Source organism: Peromyscus californicus, unplaced genomic scaffold (assembly GCF_007827085.1).
Source record: "Peromyscus californicus insignis strain IS unplaced genomic scaffold, ASM782708v3 Scaffold_4__1_contigs__length_199733344, whole genome shotgun sequence".
Taxonomy (NCBI): Eukaryota; Metazoa; Chordata; class Mammalia; order Rodentia; family Cricetidae; genus Peromyscus; species Peromyscus californicus.
In genome coordinates, this window is record NW_026294562.1 from 70,507,976 (window position 1) to 70,533,076 (window position 25,101).

Genomic DNA, 25,101 nt, shown 5'->3' on the forward strand with positions numbered 1-25,101 from the left:
ATAATGGGCTCTTTTATCTGTAACCTTTTACATGTTGTCACTTAAGTTATTTAAAGATTGTGTTAATTGTTCTCATATGGGCATTCATTTTTAATATAGGTAGAAGACTTTTTGAGTCTTTCCACAAAGCTGTCTGGATTTCATGTTTGTGTTGACAAAGGGACTTTCGATGCCATAAGTCTTAATCCTGACAATGCAGTTGAGAAGAGGAAGCAATATGTGATGTCTCTCTCCAGGGTATTGGAAGTAAAAGGCTTTTTTCTAATAACCTCATGTAATTGGACCAAGGCAGAGTTGCTAGATGTGTTCAGTGAAGGTAACTGGTTGCACGGGTTTGAATGTGTACTTCTTTGGGTTTTTATACTTCTGCTTGGCTCCCCTGTTGGGTACTGTAGCTTACATTTCTGGTAGTGGGAATTGCCTGCTTTTCTTCTGTGTTAATGACCTTAGTAATAACTTTGAACTGTGTATACAAAGCACAGAGAAGTAAATTGGTTGGGATCCAGAGGCCTTTTTAACATTTTTCCCAGAAATCCTGGCAGTTAAGTACTAAAATTTATGGGCTTGTAAAGATCAAGCTCTTTATTTAAGCAATGCAATCTTTTATTTAAGCTGTATGATCTGCTATCCCGAGACTCAGAGCACATGTGTTGTGCTTTTGACTTTAGTAAACTAATTTATTTGTGAATCTATACTCATGTAAATGGAAGTACAGGATGAATATTTTACTTTTTTTTGGTATTCTGAGACAGGGTTTCTCTGTTTAGCCTGGCTATCCTGGAATTCATTCTGTAGACCAGGCTGGCCTCAGGCTCACAGAGATCCACCTGCCTCTGCCTCCTGAGTGCTGGGATTAAAGGTGTGTACCACCACTCCCCGGCAAATGTTTTAATTTTATATGTAGTTTTATGGTTTGCTTTAGGGGTCATTTAAGTATTTAGGATTTGTCTTTTTATTTCCAGTGTATATGGAGCAATTATTTTTAACATTGCACAAAAATGAAATGGAGAATTAATAATAGTTCTACATACTAATTTTTGAGGAAGTTCCCTTCTGCCTTTTTCAATGGTGGGGGTGGGGGAGGCAGTTTGAGACAGGGTTTCTCTGTGTAGGCCTAGCTATCCTGGAACTCAGTCTGTAGACCAGGTAGACCAGGATGGCCTTGAACTTAAAGAGATCCATCTGCCACTGTCTCCCATGTGCTGGGATCAAAGGCATGTGCCACCACCACCTATCTCCTTCTGCGTTTTTTTCTATGCCAGACAGAATTTTTTTTTTCTGCCCCATTAGCCAAAGATAATATTAGTGCTATGTCTGCTAAAGGGGGGCTTTGTGAGCATTGAGTACCTACCTATCTCTATTCATAGAACGTTTGGAGTTTTCTAAGACTCTTTCCTGGCCACTTTTAAGAAGTAGTTTACTTCTAGTTTATCCATGTAGCACACAGGCATTCCTGGGAAAGTACTTTGAAATTTATGTGGTATTTGTTTACCTTTTCCTTAGAGTCTTTTTTCAGGGTTAGTACTAATTATTTTATAGAGGAATGGAAAGAATTTTAAGGATGAAGTATTAAGTAAATGATTGTAGACTAAATATTTGGTTATATTTTGACCCCCCTCTCACAAGTTGATGAGAAATCAGCTACCTCAAGAGAGTTGACTGCACACTGTTTTCTGTAACCATGTTGCATCATATTGCATGTACCTATCTTAGGTTTTGTTTTCTCTTGTTTAGTATTAAAGGACTAGGCAGAGAGAACATGTCCTATGTCCTCTCGTGTACATTCAGTGGCTTTGGCAGGTTTTATAAGGGAAAACCTGAAGCATTTATTGCTAAAAATGTGAGCTTTTGGCTTCATTATAACTTCCAGAAAACAAGAATTGCATGTGATTTACTATCTGTTGTTTTATGTCATTAGTTTTATTATCTTCCGTGTACATTTATTTTATTCAGAATGCAGTTGTGGCACATGTCTTTGGTCCTAGCACTTGGGAGACAGAGGCAGGCAGATCTTCGAGGCTAGCCTGGTCTACAGAGCGAGTTCCAGGACAGCCAGGGCTACACAGAGAAACCCTGTCTCTCAAAAAAACGTAAGGGAAAAAAAAAAAGGAACGGTTGGGTTCTATCAACAGTCCTTCTTCTTTCCAGAACTTGACAGTTTTAATAAATGCTAAGAGTTCTGCTGTGTGGGGCAAGTTCCTCTCCTGGTTCTTAAATACAGGTGTTCTCTTTTACCCTGGAACCAGCAGACAGAAACATGTTTGGCAGTCTCTGGTAATGAGGAACAGACTTTAGCCTGGAATACTATGCTTTACAATGTCAGTGTTTCTGAGAACTGTTGAGTAAACTCTATATTCAGTTTTAGAGCTAAATGGAGAATTAAAACACGGAAAATGTTATAATAGGAGGTATTAAAGAAACAATTACATAGCATTAGAGACTTTTAGGATTGAGTTACTTAGAAAATGGTGCTTAGACTTATATGCAAGACAGCAACAGAGTACTCGGCTCCATTTCACTGCTGATGGCCTCCATATTAGCTGCACAGATTGGTGCCATAATCCATTGACTTAGAATGAAGCTTGCCTCACCAGTCTTCTTCTTTCCATACAATGTATTTTGATCATGTTTCCTTCCCTCCCCCAATTCCTCCCAGATCCTTCCCACCTCTGTACCCAACTTTGTTCTTTTTCTCTTTAAAAACAAACAAAATCTAAAAGTAAAAAAGACACATAAGAAACACATACAACCCCCCAAAAAAACAAACAAAAAACAACAAAACCCCACAAAAATGGAAATAAAAATAAACGAGCAAAAATGCTCAAACAGAGTGTAATGGAGACAGTCTACAAAAAAACCATTGAATGTGTTTTGTGTTGGCCAATTACTTCTGCACATGGGGCTCATCCTGAAGTGTGGTTAATACAGTGAGAGTCCATTGGAGAAAACTGAATTGTTTTCTTTGCCAGTGAGTGTCAACTACAGGTAGATTCTTGAGTGGGAGCCTGTGTCTACTTCCCCCTTAGTGCTGAGACCCTATCTGGCTTGAACCTGTTTAGGCTTGTGTGTGCTGCCATAGTTTCTGTGAGTTCAAGTGTCTCACCAGGCCTTAATGATTCTTTCTTTTTTCCATATTTGAAATGAATTGTGCCGTTTTCCTCAGTAGTACTATTCATACAATGTAAATGTTTTTTTAAAAATACTTTTATTACAGTTTATTTAGCTGGGTGGTGTATGTGGCAGTTAGAAGACAACCCATGGGAATCAGTTCTCTCCTTTCATTATGTGGGTCCTGGGGATCAAACTCAGGCCTAGTGTATTTGTTTAGTTGTTTAGAGACCTTTCAGCTTTGTTTTATCATTTTATTTTTATGGGCTTCAATTCCAGACCCAAGCCTTATATATAGGAGGCAAGTGTTGTACCACTGAAATACCCTAGTGGCTTTTTGTTAGTTAGTTAGTTAGTTAGTTAGTTAGTTAGTTTGTTTGAGACAGGGTTTCTCTTATAGCCCTGGCTAGAACTCACTATGTTGACCAAGCTGGCCTTGGGCAGTGGTGGCACACACCTTTAATCCCAGCACTGGGGAGGCAGAGTCTGGCGGGTCTGTAAAGCAAGTTTCAGGACAGCCAGAGCTACATAGTGAGAACTTATCTTGAAAAACAAAACAAACCCCCCCCCAAAGAAAAAACCCCATAAAATAATGTATTTACAGCTTATTTTTATAGTTGAGGGAAACACTAGTTACTTTATTTGAATCTTTACAAAATCATGTGGCAAATTTTGCTATCTGTCATCTTTGAATAGAATTCAGGGTAATGGAAAAGGTTCCTTGAGCAAGTATATCTCTTACTTAGAGATGGGAAAGCTAAGACTTGAACCTAGAACACTGGGTTCTCAATGATCGTTTCTTTTAAAAGCATACTGTGCTCTGAAAGTTATAATTTCTTCCAAGACAGTTAGTAGTTCGTTTGGGTATTAATTTTTGTTTAATCTTTTTTTCTAAAAATTGTGATAAAACACATATGATTTTTTACTATTTTAACTTTTTTTTTTTTTTTTTTTTTTTTGGTTTTTCGAGACAGGGTTTCTCTGTGTAGCTTTGCGCCTTTCCTGGAACTCGCTTTGGAGACCAGGCTGGCCTCGAACTCACAGAGATCCGCCTGGCTCTGCCTCCCGAGTGCTGGGATTAAAGGCGTGCGCCACCACCGCCCGGCGATTTTAACTGTTTTTAAGTGAACAATTCAGACTGGGCATGGCAGTGTATACCTTTAATCCTAGTATTTGTTAGGTGGAGGCAGGAGGATCACGAGTTTAAAGATCATCTTTGGCTATATAGAAAGCGTAGGGCCAACCTCTGTTGTATGAGGCCCTGTCTCAGAAAAACCAAATACATCTAAACCCATAGATAGATAGTGAATTAAATATGCAGTTCAGTAGCTTCACCCATATTGTGATGTAACCACAAGAAGTCTGTCTTCCAGAACTTCTCATCATCTACAAATTCATTTTTACTTTAAGTAATTTAACTTTTCTGTATTACATGCCTTTATATTTCTGATGTGATTGAGTTCCTACATAGAAAGCCACATAAGCAGTGCTGGGCTGGGCTCCCAGCACTCCGGAGGCAGAGGCAGGCAGATCTCTGTGAGTTCGAAGCCAGCCTGGTCTACAAAGCGAGTTCCAGGATAGAGTCCAAAACTACACAGAGAATCCCTGTCTCAGAAAAACTGAAGGAGGAGAAGAAGAAGAAGAAGAAGAAGAGGAGGAGGAGGAGGAGGAGGAGGAGGAGGAGGAGGAGGAGGAGGAGGAGGAGGAGGAGAAGAAGAAGAAGAAGAAGAAGAAGAAGAAGAAGAAGAAGAAGAAGAAGAAGTAGAAGAAGAAGTAGTAGTAGTAGTAGTAGTGGTGCTGGCGTATGGCAAAAATTGAGTGTGTCGCAGCTGCTTCCTACTAAGGAGATGGAGAAATAGATAGAATAAGGGAGGTGGTGGGGAGGTAATGGTGAGCAGGACCAGAGGAGATGGGGGGAAGACTTCCCGATTGTTTTTGGTCCTTTCCGTTCCCTGTTCATTTAAAAAAATATTGGGGGGTTGAGGTAGGAAAAAACCCTGCAAAATTAAGTTTGGTCACCAGTATGAAATCACAGCTTTAGAAAGGATTTGAAAGAACATTGTTGTACAAAATATCTCTAACAGATATTTTAATTTTTGTTTTATAGGATTTGAATTTTTTGAAGAGCTGCCAACACCCAAGTTCAGCTTTGGAGGTAGATCTGGAAACACTGTAGCAGCTTTGGTTTTTCAAAAAAAGTGAGACTTCCTTGGACAAAGTCAGTTAGTTTTCTCAAGAAACTGTACAGCAAAGTAAACCTGATACAGAAGCAAGTGCAAATAGTGCTTAGTAAGTACCCAGGCTTAGCAAATGGAAATAGTGCTTAGTAAGTACCCAGGCTTAGCAAATGGAAATAGTGCTTAGTAAGTACTAAGTGTGCACAGACTGAGTGCAGATAATGGGGTGGTGGGAAACCACAAGAATGGGAATTAGCATTTAGATGTCAGCTAAGAATAATGTAAAATCTTATTTTGTATTTGACATATAAATGTTTTTCTTGTGTTTTAAGGCAGTTTTCTGTAACTATTAAGCAGTTGAAAGCCTCAAGGCAGTAAATGAATTTACAGAAAGCATCTATTCTTGTTTTTTTGTGCCTTGGTAAAAGTTGAATTGAAAATGGCTATTTATGAAAACTCAACCAAACTGTTTCAAGGCCAGAATAGTTAAAAGTTTTCTTCATGAGTTATAGGATATGAATTATGGTAAGCAATGGCATTTTGTTGTTAGCTGGGAGAGCTCCCTGATTGTCATGTTATTAAGCAAAATCAGAGAAATTGATGAATTATTTTTAGTTATTTATTTTTGAGATAGTGTCTCACTGTGTAGCCCTGGTTGGCCCAGAACTCAGAGATCCACCTGCCTCTGCATACCCAGTGCTGAGATCAAAGGTGTGCGCCACCACACTGGTAACTCTAGTCTTTATCCTGTGAGGGATAAATGGGTAGTTTAAGGAAAGAGAATTAAGGACTATTTCTAAATGCTTAGCCCCATGTTAACTAATGATGTTATATTAAATCATTGAGTCCCCGTGGTATTTTCACAAAGAATTGCTTGTTTATATATAGGAGAGCTGCAGCCAAGAATGAAGACACTTTTTGCAAGGCCAGATAGTACCAGGTAAAGCCAAGATTCTTTGTTGGGTCTGACTGACTCTAGAATCCTTCTTCTAGCATAGTCTACCTCTCATGTGCCACATATCTGTCTTTATAGCATCTAAGTCAGTGCTACATATAAAATCCAAGTGGGCACTTACTTTTAGGAGCATATAGCCCTTTGTTAGTGTTGATCACCAACAACTAACTGGCTAGTGATGGTCTGTGGACTTTGATAATAGTGAGTCAGCCACCTGAGTCTCATGACATCCATTATGACTCTTTACTATCTGTTTTGAAAGACTGTCCTTTACCAGGAACTGAATTTGAAGCAAGATATGACACACCTGTAATCTTAGCACTCAGGAAGCTGAAGGAGGAGTAATGGAAAAGGTTCCTTGAGCAAGTATATCTCTTACTTAGAGAGGGAAAGCTGAGACTTGAACCTAGGACACTGGGTTCTCAATGAGCTGGAGTTAAAAGCTTGGGCTGCACAGTGAAACCTTTTCTCCAAAAACAGAAAAAAATGTTGAAGAAATTGCCATGTAAACATGAAGACCTGACTTCAGACCCCTTGCACCTGTGTGAAGTGCTGTGCGTAGCAGCGTGTGCTTATAATCCTAGTGCTCCTGAGCAGAGACAAGAGGATTCCCTGAGCCTTGATGGCCAGGCAGCCTAGCTGTGAATCAGTTGGCTCCAGGTTCACTGAGAGCCCATCTCAAAAAAAGTTGAGAGCAATTGAGAAAGATAGCCTGTTGTTTTGCATTCAACACAGTGGCTACACCTTAAGCAATTGCTCTCCCAACTGGCAATTGCAACTCCAGCAGCAGTTTGGATGCTCCACAGCCAGGCAGGAATTCTGTTCCCTCAGGCACCAGCTCTGTCATGGCTGCTAAAGGAAACTATCTAAATCTCTATTCTTCTATAGAACTCAGTATTCAAAGGTTGAGGTGAAATCCTGCTAGCTCAGAATAGCAAGTAGCTAACCTCCTCTCCTTGTTCACGTCTCCTGAAAAAAGGCCATCTTTTTGCTCAGGCCCCCACTAAAGAACCCTGGCTACATTTAGTTCCTTCCTACCACTTCCTGTCAGCTAGTTGCTGATGCAGCCTCCTGACCCCAGGTTAATTTTGTTTAATCAAACAAATGTGACACATCTTTGTATCGTTAACAAAGGCAGTAGAAACAGTTGTAACACACCTTTACACAGTTAAAATAATATTCCATAAAATACCTAAAGACCTCTGGCTTCTACATACACATCCATGCGCAATGCATACATGTGCAAGCATACACACACAAAAGAAAAGTGAAAACTGAACTTGTCATTCATCTTTCTGTGGAACTCTGAGGGATGTACAGACAAAGTGCTCTATCTGAGAGCTGGTTTATCTGCAGGGCATTTATATATTGCAAAAGGTAAAGTGTATCTTTTATTTATATCTGATATTTAAGGAAACTCTTATTTGGGACAATATTTTAGTATTGGAGTCTTAATGTAATTTTTTAAAAAAATTATGTAGCTTTTCGGTTGCTAGATGTCTCAGCAGTTATGAGCACTCTGCTCCTGCAGAGGACCTGAGTTTTTACACAAAACCCACGTGGCTCACACCATCTGTTACTCCAGTTTGTAGGGATCCAATACCCTTTCTTCTAGCCTCCTTGGGCACCAGATAGGCGTGTAGTATATAGACGTTCATGTAGGCAAATACCTGCATACATAAAATAAATAAAATATTTTATAATTAAAATATTACATAACTTTTGATGATTTTCAGCTTTTTTGGGACTATTGGATTTCAAACCCTTTTTTATGGTAAATATTCTTTTAGTATTTAGCCTAGTCCAGCATTAGATGGTTTTTGTTCTGAGGCGATAGAGGAGGACAAGCCTGTAACTTAGGTCAGCATGACCATTAAGGCTACCACTTGTCTTTTCAAGATTTGGAGACAGTTACATGGACTTTGAACAAAAATAATGATTTTGGAATAGCTTTTATTTTAGAATGCAAAATGTGAGAAATTACTTTAAAATATGTACAATTTAAGCTTTTCAGAAAATTGTGCTTTCTGAGATGTGCGATCTTTTTAGTGTATCTGAACACATATATGCAAGTGTGTAGGCATACACATGTGGAAGGCAAAGGGAGACTGAGAATCTTTTTGTGGTTATTTTTTTTAGACAGGATCTCTCTACTTAGTCCTGGCTGTCCTGGAACTCACTATGTAGACCAGGCTTTGAACTCAGAGAGCTCTGCCTGCCTCTGCCTCTGGATCAGGTGCTGGGATTAAAGGCAGGTGCCACTGCACCCAGCCCAAGTATCTCTTCTATCGCTGCCTTATTTTGTCTTCCTTATTGCCTCGATTCAGGGTCTCTTACTGAACCTGAAGCTCCATGTTTGAGCTAGGTAGCTGGCCAGCAAGTTCCAAGGGCCTGCTGGTTTGCATCTGCCAGCTCTGGCGCTGCGGGCACATGCAGCCACACCTGCTGGGTTGCATCGGCCAGCTCTGGCGCTGCGGGCAAGTGCAGCCACACCTGGCTTTACACAGATGCTGGGGATTCCAGCTCATGTCCTCATGCTTGCGCAGCATGGGTTTGTGTTCACTGAGCCCCTCCCTAGCCACAGTCTTACACTGTAGACACAGACTGTTTTATAATATATTGAGGTGATTTTTTTCTTTAATAATAAAAGGTATTCCAAGTTTGTCTTCGGTTTCAAAAATAACGGTAATCATCATGGCAAGTTCCAATCCAGCTGGGACTACTTAGTGAGAGCTTGTCTAAAATCAATAATTAATAGGTAGAAGTAAGTACTCTTAGACTTTTAAGTGGGTAAATTTGAAGTGTTCTTAAGCATCAACCCAGCAAATCACTTTCTGTGTGAGCAGGCGGAGTCTGACTCACATGTAGCCTGGGATATGTCTGTTGATACTGATTCAGTCCCTTTGTGGGACATATTTGTTCTTTTTGCAAAGGTAGAGGCTTTTTTTTTTCTTTTTTCTTTTTCCACTATGGAGCTGTTAATAAAGCTTAAATAAAGGACTTGTCATTTTTTCTTAGCACTTTAATCTTGCTGGAAGTCAGCCCTTTAATGATTAAAATCAGAATAAATAGAAATTAGTATTTTCAAATACTACCAAACTGTTAAAAGCCTGGTCACCAAATATCTCTAAGTTTATGAAGTAAACTTATAAACACTTTATGTTAAACTCTGTTTTTTAATTTTTATTTATTTTTATTTAATGTGCATTGGTGTTTTGCCTGCATGTATGTCTATGTGAGGATGTCAGATCCCCTGGAACTGGAGTTACAGACAGCACCATGTGGGTGCTGGGAATTGAACCTGAATCCTTTCGAAGAACAGGCAACACTCTTAGCCACTGAGCCCCATCTCTCCAACTCCCGTATTGTTAACACTTTTTTTGGGGGGGAGGGGTTTCAAAACAGGGTTTTTCTGTGTAGTTCTGGTGTCTGTTCTGGATCTCGCTCTGTAGACAAGGCTGGCCTCGAACTCAACAGAGATCTGCCTGGCTCTGCCTCCCCAGTGCTGGGATCAAAGGTGTGCACTACTGCCACTGGCTTTGTTAACTTATAAATATGTGGATACATGAATGAAATGATGCAGTTACAAAAAAGGGCAGCACATAATGTAATGAGGACTGTGGTCTGTGGGTAAGAAACTAGAATTGGAGCTTCATTTCATCAGAAGACATTTTGAGGAAACTTGTTTGAAATGCAAACAAGAACTGGGGCATTTTGCAGTGATGCTGCTATAGCACAATAGGCCTTATCTGTAGGCAGCACAGGGCCGCAGGGAACCTGCAGGTCCATGGGGAATCAGGCCTGGATGCTGCAGGTAGCTGGTCAGGCTCCACAGCTTAACAAATAGAAAGTATTGAGAACATTTTGTTTTAACCAGGTATTCAAGTTGGAGTTTCTTTTGGGAACTGACACTTTGGTCTGTGATTCAAACCTGACACTAGCTTGACTAAAGCCATTTTAAAATAAGTACAGCCGGGCGGTGGTGGCGCACGCCTTTAATCCCAGCACTCGGGAGGCAGAGCCAGGCGGATCTCTGTGAGTTCGAGGCCAGCCTGGACTACCAAGTGAGTTCCAGGAAAGGCGCAAAGCTACACAGAGAAACCCTGTCTCGAAAAACCAAAAAAAAAAAAAAAAAAAAAAAAAAAAAATAAGTACAAATTGTACTTGATTTTTCCCCCATTGTAGTAACAAGCTTATTTTTCTTCTTTTTCCTCTCCAATGTGCATGCAATCTTCTATTAGAGAAAAGAAGGGAGCCAAACATATATAAAAGACCTTAATATCTTTTATACATTTGTAAAATTTCTGTACTGCTGCAGTGTACCACTGCATGCTGACAGGGTTCATTCTCATCCATTCTCATTCCAGTAGAAACCTCAGTTTTTGAGGCACATACATAATTGTTTGATTTTTTTTTTCTTCCTTTCCTCTCCTTTTTGAGACAAGGTCTCATGTAATCTAAGCAAGCTTTGACCCTTCTTTGCAACTGAGGTTAGCCCTGAACTCTGATCCTTGATCTTTCTGCCTCAATCTTCTGTTTTGGGATTATAGGAGTTTGCTACCACACCCTGCTCAAACTATGCAATTTTCCCACTTTATAGATTTGTGTCTATATATACATAGTATGAATGTATCTGACCTTTTTTCTGTCTGGTGGCCTACACTGAAAATAAGAACAAATACAAACAATCAGTTTGTCTCTAAGGGAGAGACCTGGGTTGTGACTTCCTGTTTTTGCCTCTGGAAACTAGGATCTATCTTTTGCAGAAACAGTGCTCAGCTTTCAGGGCAAGAGACCAAGTGTCTTGTGTTGCACAGTAGTAACCACTCCAGCTAATTGCAGGGGTGTAGATGGCCTCTGAAAGGATCTTGTCCAGTATATTTTACTGGAAGAAGGCTGCCACAACTTAGAGCTTGGTTGTGGGAAGCAAGGAACACAGTAGACTTAAAGACATACTGGTGGAAAAAATTAGAAAATCCTTATCATTTCTTTTGATCAGGCAGGAAACAGAGATGTCCTTAGATGAAGGGTGAATGCAGGAACATGTCTTATTAACAGTTAATGGAAGAAAATTAATGCTAATTTATTCTTCATACACACCATGCAATTTGTTAGAAAGTAAAGGAATAGTTTGAAATTCTTTGGTCAATTGATGGATTCCTATGTTAGGGGCATAGAAATGAAACTCAACATTAAGCAGACAAATACCCAAGCCCACAGGCTACATAAATGCTGAATAAAACCAGCTCTACAATGGAACTCTGAAAAGCACTGGGTACCAGGCCTAATGAATGATTGAATATGACCTTAGTAAAATCCCTGGAGTGTTGTTGAAAGATCATTCATTTCCAGCTTAGATGTCAAGATGGGCTCTAGTAACCATGAAGAAAAGAGAGCTTGAGTGGGTACTTACTGAGTTTTAAAAATCTTTATAACACAGTGAGTTAGACTAATCATTAAAAGGGTTTCTCTAGCAGAATTTCAAGCTATCACTGTGTGGACTTGGAGCTTAGGCCCAGGGAAGCCAAATTAAAAGGATAAGAATAATTCCTAAAACATGACTATATCAGTATTCTGCTTTTGTGGAGTAGAACTTCAAAAACCGGGCATGTATGAGCTGAGAGAATGTACTTTTGTCATGCTGATAGTGTTGTGAGGAAGACTGAAGAAGACCAAGCAGTCCATTGTATCTTAAAAAATGTGTGTAAATTACTGCCCAGCAAGTAATAGAGCAAGCCATAAAACCCCCATGTCTAGTTTTCATTTTCTAGAGGAAACTATTTTCTTGTTTTCCTGAAGAAATGGCACATTTTTAAAAACAATTTTTAATTTTTTCTTTATTTGTCTCTGTAAAAATATGCCATTTGGGTGAGTGCCCATGTAGGTCAAAAGAAGAGCGTGTTGGATCTCCTGGAATTGGAGTTATAGGCAGTTGTGAGCTACCTTATGTGGGTGCTTAGAACCGATCTTCTGTAAGAGCAGGAAGTGCTCTTAACTGCTGAACCACTTGTCTAGCCCCTGTGTTACATTTTTACATGTTGTTGTTATTACTGTATCAGAAAATGATAAATCAGTGTCTAATTTTTTATTGTGTATAGTGCCTGGAAGCTACTTTTAAAAAAGTGAGTGTAATCTCTCCGTTTTCCCCCAAGCCATAAGCGTTAGCACATGATCCAGCAATTATATGTCCTAGAGAATACCAGAGTAGCTTAGAAAGAAATATGGAATACTCCAGTGGATTAGGGTCTTCACTGATGCCCTGTGGATGAAATAGTTCGTTGTCAGGGACAGTAGCAGAGTAGAAACTGAGCTGGGTTGGTTCCTGCTGTTGCGTCTTGCTGCTTTTGAAAGGAAAGACTCGAGAGGCAGAGGCTAAATGTAGATGAGTGTGGGTGCTTCAAGTTCAGATTTGCTTCCTAACCCCTTGCTAATATGAAAATGTCAGGCCTTTGTTCCTGTCTAATTTTAGTACATCCTGGCTTAAAAAAATATTAGGATGATTTCCAACCATGGAACTTGGAGAGGCGAGACACAGGGAGGAAGAGTGGAGGAAAGAGCAGTTTATATTCCATATCCGCCTGCCTTTCTGTGACAGCATCTAGCCCTTAGTCTGTTGATTTGCTGAGGAAATAAATTTAGATGCACTGAAGCAATGGTAATTAGGTTTTCCCTCCATATCTTCTGTAGAAGCCTCATTGGAGTTTGTATGGGGAAAATTATAGTATGGTATTTAATAGACTTTCACATTGTCTGAGTTAAAGAGCCATGCACAAGCTTTCGGAGGAAAGCCTAGAGCTATGAGGGATAACTTATGTCTGTCATTTATAAAGGGAACATTGGAGATGTTTCAGTGAGCCTGCTTTTATACCGTTGTTTTGAATGAGAGTAATATTTATTATTTTTGAGTAGTTATAAGTAAGATACAGTTTTGATGTATTTATCCCCTTGCAAGCCATAGCAGGCTTAGAAGGAAAGCTCTGATTCTGTGAAAAAAGCTTCTTGAGTCAAATAATTGATAATATAATTTGCTCAAGAGATAGGATAAAGTCCCACATAGACTTACAGTTGTGCCAATTATTATGGTTATTGTTTAATTAAAAAGTAATTAACTAGATTAAACTAAAAGGCCATATTATAAGTATCTTACCTCACTATCAAGTAAACTGTTCTTTCAAAGGTTTGTTCATTTAGTGAGGCAGCTTTCCTATGGTAAAGATACTACAGAAACAGAAGAGATCATTTTGTTCATTCTATTCGACTAAGGACTTGAAACAAATGAAATAGGTTATTTTTGAATTTGAAATTTAGTTGACTTCTCTTGGTTCTTTTCATTGAATGATTACAGATAGTTTGTGTAAAGTCTGTTTAAGAGGGCTAGGAGTACAGCTTATTGGTACAGTTCTTGCCTGGCATGTTTAAGGTCCTGGATTTCTCTCCAGTACCACAAAGTCAGTGATTCAGTCAGTCAGTGAATCTGTTGTGTAGAAGAGTAAGAATCAAAGGGATTGGACCTAGAGAAACCACTTTCCTTTCTTTATAAGTCATGGACATTCTGTAGATAAACGTGCCGGGTGGTGGTGGTGCACAGCTTTAATCCCAGTACTCTGGAGGCAGAGGCAGATGGATCTCTGTGAGTTCAAGGCCACCCTTGTCTAAAGGGTGAGTTCCAGGACAGCCAGGGCCACACAGAGAAACCCTGTCACAGGAAAAAGATAAAAAGGTAAACTTTAAGAAAAAAAAAATGTTTTGTTTATTTGGTGCATGCACATGCATGTATGTGTATATACATGTTGGTGTGAATGTGCTGTCTCAAGTAAATGGGCCCCAGAGATCAAACTCAGGTCATCAGGATTGGTGGTAGGCACCATTTCCCATAGAACCGTACTTTACTTTTAAGTTCCTTCCTACTCATGCAGCTCAGATACCATAATACTATAAACTGGGTGGCCTAAAATGCAGCCATTTCTCTCTCAGAGTTCTGGAAGCTGGAATTCCAAAGTTCTGGCAAGGTACCATCACCATTGCTTTTTTTTTTTTTTTTTTTTTTTGGTTTTTCAAGACAGGGTTTCTCTGTGTAGCTTTGCGCCTTTCCTGGAACTCGCTTTGGAGACCAGGCTGGCCTTGAACTCACAGAGATCCGCCTGCCTCTGCCTCCCGAGTGCTGGGATTAAAGGCGTGCGCCACCACCGCCCGGCCGCTTTTTTACATTTATTTATTTGTGTGTGTGTGTGTGTGTGTGTATGTGACACACGCATGTGGAGGTCAGAGGACAACTTGTATGCTTAGTTCTTTCCTTCTACCATGTGGGTTCCAAGGATTGGATTCAGATTGTGAGGCTTGGTGGCTGGCACCTTTACCCACTGTGCATCACCATGCCTGTCCCCAGGTTTGTTTTATCTTGTTCCTTGGCTTGTAGGTGGCTGCTATTTGTATGTTCACATGACTTCTGTGTGTGAAAGAGAACAAATACACAACCTCTCAGGGTCTCTGTGTGAGGACACTGATCTCATGACCTCTCCTAACCCTGGTTATTTCATAATGGCCTCACCTACAAATACTGTTGCCTTGGGGCTTAGGGCTTCAATGTATGGTTTTAGGGAAGGAATCAGCAAAAATCCCTAAAAATTAGGATTGAATGAACAAGGCCTACAAAATAGGTTTCTAATATATATGAGGACATTACACACTCCATTTACTAAGTATCAGTTGTTGGGTAGCTTGATGGCTCTTAAACCAAGGTATCTGTCTATTAAAAAGATGTGTATGCCTGTGTAATAAAATATTTGAAGCAAATGAATATTTTTTTAATCTGAAAAAACTTGTGCTTGGTGACTGATTGTTTCTGATATATGTTTGATTATTCAGTTTGTATTCATTTGACCATAGAGATGACTTGACCAATAAATTTAGAAATTTGCGTCTTATTGTTTAGTCTGCTTCCATCTTACATGTAGAACAGTAAGATTAAGATGAGGTCCAAGGAACTATCATGATACTCTAACGAATCTTCCCCTGATTCCTCTGCGCACAAAATGCAAGCAACTGAATACTCCCAGATGACTCACTTTGTCACTCTAAGGCCTTGGGCTTTGAGATGCTTCTCTTCTGCAGCAGAGACTCTTGTCTTTTTGTACCTCCTGCCTAGGCGGCCTGTCAGTTTGTCCTGTAACTGCTTATCCTACTGATGAAAAAGGCTGACTTTTTTGTTTTCCCTTTTTGTTTTGGTGGTGCTGTGGCATAAATCCTAGGATTTTGGGCCTGTAAGGCGAGCATTCTACCGCTGAGCCCGTCTCAGCCCAGAAACTGAACTTTGTTATATCATGTCATGCTTAGTCAAGGCGGCACTATTGTCTGTCCACTTCTTTGAAGCAGGCTTGATAGGTAGAGAGAACCAGGTGTGGACTCTACCCCGCAGGGCTGTGAATATTGCAAAGGTACATGGCAAGCAGCTTAGTGCCAGATAAATAAATACTCTTTCCTCCAAGAACCCTTCCCATTGGAACTAAGAGGAGAATCGTTAGGATTTTACCCCTCAGTGCTACCACGTTAATGTACTCAGTTCCACTGAAAGGTGTTTGTATTGTAGGAGTGATTAAATGAGTGTTGAGAAGTCAGAGAAAGAAAGAGCATCTGGAAAGGTAGGCCTTTCAAAAAACATCCTTGAAATAATTCTGGGCGCACACCTTTAATCCCAGCATTTGGGAGGCAGAGGCAGGCCGATCAGTGAGTTCCAGAACAGCTAAGGTTACACGTTCCTTAGCCTTTAACTTGGACTGTGCTGAAGCAAGCACCTTCTTACTTAATAAGAGAATGAAGAGTAAATGCCACCATGCTGAATTTGTAGATATTTTCCTGTGTTTCAGAGTGCATGGAAAAACACCTTTCAGATTGAGAACATGATCTTTTTTTTTTTTAAATCTTTTTTTTTTTTAAAGATTTATTTATTTAGTATGTATACAGAAGAGGGTGCAGATCTCATTACAGATGGTTGTGAGCCACCATGTGGGTGCTGAGAATTGAACTCAGGTGCTGGGAATTGAACTCAGGACCTCTGGAAGAGCAGTCGGTGCTCTTAACCTCTAAGCCATCTCTTCAGCCCCGAGAACATGATCTTTTAAGTAGTAATAAATGGTAAGAAGTGTAGATGTGGGCCGGGCAGTGGTGGCGCACGCCTTTAATCCCAGCACTCAGGAGGCAGAGGCAAGCGGATCTCTGTGAGTTCGAGGCCAGCCTGGTCTACAAAGTGAGTTCCAGGAAAGGCGCAAAGCTACACAGAGAAACCCTGTCTCGAAAAAACCAAAAAAAAAAAAAAAAAGTGTAGATGTGGTGGTGAAAATGTTAATGTGAATGTGTTTGAACTGAAAACAAATGGGCAAGGTTACTGCACTTTCCTTCATTAGATCTGAGGCAAGGCATGATTCCGAGGGTTACTAAATAGGGATGCTGGGTTTCATGAGAATAGAGTGGGTCTTGGGTTTTACTGGCTAGTTAAGACGCAGTGGACTGACATGTTACAGCTAGTTTCTACTTTATATCATCCAGGCTTGATTGCTTTGATTTGAGTCACATTTCTTTCCCTGCTGTAAATTAACTGCCATTTATATTGTTTGATTTTGAGTAGTGGTAGTTTATCCAATCTGTCCTTAGTTTATGCTGGAATTGACAATGGAGTGTGTGAAGGTGTAGGGAACCACTTTTTTATGCTAGTCTAGAAAGCATGTCTTCAGCCTTCTCATTGATAGTTAGGTGAATAGTTTCAGAGTGCCTAACATCATCTGTAGAACTGTCAGACCCGAGCCCTGCTGCTTTTTCTAGTTGACCCCAAGAAATTTTAAATCTTTTTTGGTTATTCCACTCCCACCCCAATCTTGCTATGTAGTTCTGACTGCTTAGAATTCACTGCGTAGATTAGACTGGCCTCAAACTCACAGGGAGCCTCCTGCCTCTGCCTCCCTACTTCTGGGATTATAAACCTGTGAAGTAAATTGTAGGTTTTCAATTTGTTTTTTTCCTGAGCATCACTGTAGTCCTGGCTACCTCAGCTTTCCAAGTTTTGGGGTTATAGGCAATTGCTATCATGCCCAACAAGTATTTGTACCATTTTAAAGAAATTTCTTTAAAGCTTGACATGTTTTTAGAACACTATGATCAAGGTGGTTTAACAGAACAATGATCGACTAACCTGGCTTTTACCAAGTCTTGAAATTTTTTTTCTTTTTGTCCATCACCTATAAATTTATTCTTTAAAATAGGAAGTCAACTTCTCTTTCATACTAGTTATTCCCCTGCTCTCCTCACCGCGCCCTCCCCCCCCATAATACCAGGGATTAAACCTAGGACTTCATGCATGCTGGTCAAGCAGTCTACCACTGAAACTAAATCCCTCTGCTCTGTAGTCATCTCTCTCCCTTTATGCTTCAGGTATGGATGCACTACACCTTCAGGAGAACTCATACAAAACTGGTAGGGAAGAAAAACAACCAGGGGAATGTCATCCCTCTTAAATGACGGGTGTGAAGGAAAACAAAAGACCTTAGCTTTTGAATACAGCAGATTGGCAAACTGCTGAGGACAGGGAAGAGATTCAGAAGTTTGCAAGCTGGGGGATGTTCTCATGGTGCGCCAGTCCCTCCTGGTTAGACCCAGACACAAAATTTCCCCCTTCGTAGTTTAAACCCAAGGATTCGGGATTAGATTGTATATTTAAGCTCTGGTAAATCATGAACTACACCTGGTTCCTCGATAATGAGTGGAAAATGTCCTTTTGAGGGAAATAGGAAGGATATCAGTAGTTTTTAGCTTATCAGTATGTCCAAATTAAATTAGGTTTACCTTGAGGCAGTGACTTATATGAGAGACTCAACAGAGAAAAACAATTTGGGCTTGTATTGCAAATACTAAATGAATTTTAAAGAATAAGAAAAAGCTCGAAATGGTTTTTACTGGAAAACAGGACATGTGAATATAGTTCAGGAGTATAGTTGAGATATTTTCTAAGTTAAACATAGGGCAATATGAAAATACTGTGCCTTGTTTTTAGCTATGTTTTTGGTGGAGTAATAGGCACATTGTAGATGGCTAGTTGTGTGGTAGTGACACTAAAGTCTACTTCAGTTGCCATACATAGATCAGGGCGTATATTTTTGTTCATTTTTTAACAATTATTTACTTCTATGTGTATGAATATTTTGCCCGCATGTATATATGTGCACTATGTGTGTGCTTGGTGCCTGTGGAGGCCAGAAGAGGGCAGAGCCACCATTAAATGGGGGAAATTGAACCCAGGTCCTCTGCAATAGCAATAAGTGCTCTAAACTGCTGAATAATCTCTCCAGCCCCCTAGATTTTGTTTTTTGAAGCTTAATATTGGAATAATAAGATTGGTTTAGTAAGTTTTCATATGCTAGTAACTGAATGCCGTTATTACACTTTTTCCTTTTTATTTACTGTGAATGTACTTCAGTGCCTGCTTTTCGTCCCTATGTTTTCTTATAACATAATAATAAAAGTCACTAGGAAATTTTTAAAAAAGATACTACTGAATTGTTTTAATTTTCAAGTTTTAACTCTCACTCTGTTCTTTTTAGCTTTTAGCTTGCCTTACCCAGAGGTCTTCCATCCAGTGAGTTGCAAGCGTGACATTTGCTGTGTTTTCAGCACCTGCCAACTTGGAAACCGGGGTTTGTGCTTAGGACATAGGCTTACAACCCACACTTTGTGATGCACAATGCCGTCCCAGCTGGCATGCTTTCGTACCTCAATGGTGCTAGACGTTCGGTTACAAAGCCGCACAGCTTCACGTGCAGATTTCAATAGTCATTCCTCTCCAAACTGCTTTCAACTTTTATTTTGTATCCCAGGAGTGAGATTGGTATCATTAAATTCACTGCTGTGGCTATTTTTCAATGAAAATAAATTTGGTTTATTCTTGGATTAAAAAAAATACAATTTTTTTAAGAATCAAAATGCTTCAAAATTAGCTAAAACATCATGCTTTATATATCAAGCACACAAATATTATAGCCCTAAAGTTGTTAACTTATTTTCATAGGTGGATAAGAAGCACAGGAAAAAACAAAAAGATTAATGTAAAGCGTTTCATAGGTAGGGCTATTAGTTGTAATTCAATGTAGATGTGGGAAAAATTGCAGAATTTTTCTGAGTAAGATCCACATATGAAAATTGCCCCATGATGGGCTCAGAGTTTTGGCCTCTAATTCTGACCAAAAACTTTACATATTTTTCCAAAGAAGTATTTTCTATCAACTTGCTTTCAGTAGCCAATCTCTTTGAAAACATTTCAGGTGGATTTGGTGATGTCTGTCTTCCCATAATCTATTATAAGCAATTTTAAAAGGTTTTGCTTGGAAAAAAAAGGTCTTTTCAGATGTAGAAAGAACAGTGTGAAATGTGAGTGACTGGCTTTTAATACAGCAGTGTGACAAAGAGGCGCAGTGGCTTTTAGAAGCTGAATAAAGGGGTTGGTACACAAGCACCTGCATACTGCTGTTGGGCCCAATGTATAACATGTCTGACATTTGTTTAGTTCACTTTGTTAGTCTAACTGAATTCCTGTGGTTATTCTTTTATAATTTTTAGTGGTGTACTCTTAGACATAGGTACAGTTAGATGTGAAACTGAACAGTTACTGGCACCGACTCAAACTTCAAAGCTTAGTTCTTTGTTGTTTGAACATCACACTGATCTGGTTCTAAAGGCATAAAAATAAAACACCCACTAACTGCTTTAGACACTCCTTAGTATATATCAAATGCAACCTTTACCCTCCCCTCCACAGATGTGCTTAGGTGAACACTTCTTTAGCTTGTTGATACAAGTTATAGTTGGTTACACCCTTTCTTAATAAAATACACCCTTATTGTCTCCTGTTGCATAAGAGCTGTAAGGTTGGAGTTGGGGAGCTGTAACAGTGATACTCAGTGAAGGATACGTGATGCATACTGTGCACACAAATAGCCCTCTATTTGCTAGTCCTCCTTTTGGGGGAAAGCCAAAAGAACCAGTATTGCTTTATCCCTGGGTCTCATACTGGTCTTAGAGTAAGAGACTAAGTCATCCTTGCATTTTATACTTTCCGGGGTGTTGCATGGTTTTAATCAAGTTAGTTTTTATTCAGGATAATGGCAGAGTTACAAGTGGTCATTTTTTAGATTTGTGGACTTCTTTCTGAATTGGCCTATGAATTTGTGTTTAGGTGTCTGGTAGTACTCTAAATCTGGTTCTGATTTGGCTGACTATTTAAGCATGAACAAAGGTAGACAGTTGAACTCCCCTCCCTCTTCCCAGCTGCTGCATACCTAATCTTAAATTCAGTTGACTGGCTTTGTGTCTATTCTGAATTAAAACCCTAATACAACAGCCTTGTGGACAGGACTTTTTATAATAAAGAGCCATCACATTTAACATTAAGGATCAAATGTGTGGTAACCTTTATGGAAGAATGACATAAGCCTCAATGCATATGTCTTTTTAGTCTTGAAGGTTGAGATTTAGACACCTACGCTGGGTAGTTCAGCTCCTTAAGCAGGAGTTTTAGTCCTAGGTAAGAAAGGCTAAGAACCAGAAAAACAGGCTGCTTAGGCTTGGAAAAGGAGGTGGTGGAGCAAAGAAGCTGCCCATAACCCCCATCTTTGGAATTTCATGAGACTAACATGGCCCTGAAAGCCACAAGAATAATGGTTGCAGTAATTGTTTCCAGGCGTAGGACCCCTGGCATCTTGATTTTTTAAGTTGACCCGATGAACTAGTAATTGCAGGGATAAACTGAATGTTTGCCAGCAGGAGTCACTCTAGGCCTCCCAATAAAAAGTTAGTGCATTAAACTGTCCTTAGAGCACTTGGAGGCTAAGGTAGTAGTACTGAGGTGAGGTGGCTTCTGGAAGGGAAGTGACATTAAGTGTACCTTCTTTTTACAGAACACGTGGTTCTTACCCCTTTCAAAATGGGCCCATAACACGTTTTAAAAAAGAAAATAGTGTATTATGGATATGAATGTCTTTGTATTCTGTATATTAGGACACTTTCGGCTTCCTTGGGGGTGATCTGATTGTGTTCACATCATCTCTCTGAGGTGAACAGACTTCTTAATCTTATGGCAAAATCTCTGGAATGAACTTTAGTAAGTCTAAATGAGGTTAGCTCATGCTTTTCTGAAAAGAATAGGTCCAGTGTGGTGACAAACTGAAATATTTCAGCAATAGCCATGAAATCTAATAGTTTCCCAAGTGCACACAAACTCAAAAAGTTAATTGTTCATTTATGTTTGATACTGGGATTTCAACATTGGATTAAAACCAATTAAATGTTCCTAGAAGCAACAGAAAAAGTTTCCTGATTTATGAATAGAACCATTCAAACGGTGCAGACACAATCCATGTAAAGTAATGAGGTGTTTTGTTTTTTTGGCAAAGGGAAACACAAAACAGGCAAAGGGACTTAGAAAAACAACTCTAAAAATCTCTTTGGATACAAGGTTAATGACATACATCAGCAGGAAGGAGTGATAGGAAATCTAGGGCTTCGTTTCACAAGGAACATAGTCCCCTCCCCCAGGTGAGCTGCACAATGAAAATACTCTGCTTATTCTATCAGGGTTACATTCCTGCACTTAAGTCAACATCCTAAGTTACAGAACTAAACATGCCCTGCCTCTGCTTAGCAACCGCAAATCCTTCCTTCGCCAGTTGCATGTATTTTGGATGTGGCATCTGAAGTACAAATTCCTCTATTTCGATCGCACCCAAAGTCAGGAACAGTGCTTTATTATCCTAAAGTGTGGCCGCTCCAGGGCCCTCCCCCAACCCCTTGCGGTCCTGTTCGCCCTAGATGGGATCCCTTTTATACTGCGGAGCCTAACCCGGAAGCTGGCAGTCCGAAGCCCACACGGCCTGGCTTTCTGTCCTGACTCGTGCGGGGCTATTTCCCGCGGCCGGGGCTTCCAGGCGCGGGGGACGTGCGGTGCGGGTTCGCTGGACACCCGGCAGCCCTGCCGGAGGCGCGCCGCGACCCCCCCCACTCCCCGCCCACCGGCGGCTGCGCGCACTGCACCTCGTAGCGGCACGCTGGGCGCCCGGGCCGCGACGCCGCCCGCACAGCGCCGCTGAGTTCACGCAGCCGCGGTCGGGCGGCCCGGCGGCAGCACTGGCGGCCTGGCCGAGGCCAGTTAAAGGGACGAGTTGCAAACAGTTCAGGAAGTGACAAGTCGATTTCCTCCTCCCCGGGAGCAGCTCGGTACAAAGCGCTGGGCGCAGGCAGGAGAGCGTGCGCACGGCGGACGCGGGCGGGCAGTCCGGACGACTTGGCGAGCGCTAGCAGTGACGGCCCCGTCCGGCGCGCACAGTAAGCGACCCGGCTGGGCGACCGCGCCTGGGGGCTGGTCCGGAGCGGGGTCGGTGCGTGCTCCCCGGCGCCGGTGGGGGAAGCCCGGCTCGCGGGCGCTGCGCTCTCCCTTTTCTTCCCCAATGCTGCTGGCTTTCTTCCCCCCTTTCTCCTTGTTAGGCGGCGGATCGGGTGGTTTCTGCCGGCGCTCAGTCTCGCTCTCCCGGGTGCAGGCGTGAGACTTGTCAGCGCGCAAGAGGGGGAAGAGCAAACCTGGCGCTGCAGGAAAGTCCGCTCCGCGGGCAGGGCAGCCGGCCGGGGAGACGGCTGCGTCCTGGGCAGCCTCCTCTAAGGCTCAACTTGAGCCTCGGTTTGTGGCAGCAGCGAAGGCGCTGAGCCCCGAAGTTCTGCATCGTTTGCAGACAACTCTTTTGTTCGCGGAAGTTTACACCCGCCACCCCCGGGATGCGGGTGCGCAGGGACGACTCCAAGGCTGCTCGACTGGCCCGAGAGGTGGCGAAGTGGGTGAGAGGGCGCTTTGCCTCGGGAGGGGAAGCCGGCAGCGTGGCCGTGGTCAGGGCTTGCGGAGAGGGGGTCGCCTGTGCTGGCGTGGTTTTTGCACATGGCGAAGAGGGCCGTCCGTCACAGGATACTAGTCTAGTCACATTTTTTGCCAGTCCTTGATTTGCGAGCCGGTGCGAGTCAGGTTCCCAACTAGGGGTTTCTCTTGGTGGAACCGGGATGAAAGAGACTTGGAAACCCAGCATCCGAAGAGGGTCTGTGGTTTGAGTTGCCCCAAGTGTCTTCTCGGGCAACCTCCCCCCCCCCCCAGCTCTTCTTCCACCTCCGGACTAGGGAAACAATGCTTGGGGTGCGGGACAGGGTCCTAGAATTGCGTGGGCAGGCTTGCCTTGGACCCTCGCCTTGGGACGCTCCCTGATGCCAGGCGTGCTCCTGACCGCCGGGTTCATTAACACGTACTGTACTTAGTACCATGGCGAACAAAGAAAACCTCTTTGCAGCATTTGGTGAATGGGATTCTGCCTCCTATAGGCCACACTCTTGAGTATTCCATACGGTAGAATCCGGACTCCGTGGTGTTGGGAAAGTGGCCCCCGCCGTGGGTTGCATTCCGGTCCTGGCCCCTGAGCAGGGCATTTGTGCTGCCGCCGTGGTGCTTGTCTCTCAGGAGTTGGTGCAGATGGAGCCAGGCTGAAGGTTGTTCAACAGGAACAAATGTTTGTTGAATTGTTGGACGGTGGAGAAAAGGGACTGTTTTCTGTTGACTGCTTCAAGAGTTGGAATGGCATTGTTTATTGGCTCAGGAAGCCAAGCAAACGTCTTGTGCCCCTTCAGCTTATTAGCAGACCTCCAAATGACATGCTAGCATATGTGTTCCCAGCAGTCTCCACGCCTGGAAGGGGATCCCTTCTTGCTGAATCCTGGACTCTAGTTTAAAAAGATGCGATTTGATTTGAAGTCCTGGGCAAGAGTGGAGTCTGCCCACCTATGAAACTCACTGCTCCTGACTGAGCCAGGTTTTGGTTTCATTTTAATTTGTCCACTTAGCAGGGATTTATCTCAGTTACAGTTTTGACAGTGAGTTGAAGGTCTGGAGGTACCCCCCCCCCCCACACACACACACCTGCCATTTGCTGTGCACTAGAGCAGCAGAAAATGGCTAACTTGTTCCAGGTGATAGGCCTCTTTCAGTTGAAGAAGGTTTGAGTCTTAAGTGTAGTAACTGCAGTTGTAGACCTAGGGATGTGTTGATCCAGTTTCTGGATGTAGTGGGAGGCAAGAAATCTAAGAGGCTTGGGGAATGCCTACGGTTTTCTTCCAAATGTCCAAACAGGGAACATGATGCTCTTAAGACCAGTTCAAAGTTGCTCTGCTCAAGGACTTGTTATTTTCTCCCTTAAAAGATGAGCTTGTTGTGTGTTCATTTTAACATCGAAGCAAGCATTATGGAAAAACTGGCTGTGTGATTGCTACAGAAGTGGACTTTTAGGTTGTTCAAGGCAGGGTAAGTGGGGTAGTTCACTGTTTTGATTGATAATGCTTCTAATCAGTTTCTCCCGTTTATTTTCAGTATAGTAGGTATGTTATGGAAAGAGCTTTAGATAGATAGCTACTTCAAGATCTTCACAGGGGAGTCACACAACTGACATTTTTACAGGCAGCCCTGGTATTTCCTGGTCTCTCTCTCTTTCCTCCCCTCTCTCGATCTCTCCCTCCTAATCTTTCCTTTGCCCCCTGTTGATTGCTTCAGTGTCCCCTAGCATCCCCATCCTTCAGTTCGGGGAAGCCGATTCGCTTTAAGTGAGTCCCTTGAGCTAGTGTCTGACCCATGAAGAAAGCTCAGCCAAGGCTGTCCTGGCCAGCTAGCTCTCCTCCTCTTCGGGGAGAGCTATGTTTAAATACTGTCAGCAGGGGACACTGTGGAGCAATCTGGTGCCTGCAGAGCTTGAAATGCACACCCTTCTTCTCTCCCACTCTTCAGCTGGCACTGAGAACTGCGGG

The 25,101-nt window shown here is 41.8% G+C and overlaps 2 protein-coding genes across 9 annotated transcripts in view; both read left to right on the forward strand.

The window, feature by feature from the left end:
- Eef1akmt2 (EEF1A lysine methyltransferase 2) overlaps nt 1–15,164 on the forward strand; it is a 38,644-nt gene extending 23,480 nt beyond the window's left edge. The window contains exons 5-7 of one of the 4 annotated variants that reach the window (XR_008223222.1): nt 100–316; nt 1,954–2,090; nt 5,216–5,397. Coding sequence is in view for 2 of the 4 variants with exons in the window: in XM_052763421.1 (XP_052619381.1) it covers nt 100–316; nt 5,216–5,310 (312 nt within the window). In the remaining 2 variants the exon portion in view is untranslated. Of the gene's footprint in view, nt 1–99; nt 317–1,953; nt 2,091–5,215 lie in introns of all 4 variants that reach the window. The other 3 variants (XR_008223221.1, XM_052763421.1, XM_052763422.1) reach the window with 3 other exon arrangements.
- The window catches only part of Fam53b (family with sequence similarity 53 member B), a 147,591-nt gene that overhangs the window by 22,625 nt on the left and 99,865 nt on the right, over nt 1–25,101 (forward strand). The window contains exon 1 of one of the 5 annotated variants that reach the window (XM_052763414.1): nt 22,319–22,599. The exons of 3 other annotated variants lie outside the window; for them this stretch is intronic. The gene's annotated coding sequence lies outside the window, so the exon portion shown is untranslated. Of the gene's footprint in view, nt 1–22,318; nt 22,600–22,676; nt 23,104–25,101 lie in introns of those variants that run through there. One more of the 5 variants, XM_052763419.1, reaches the window with a different exon arrangement.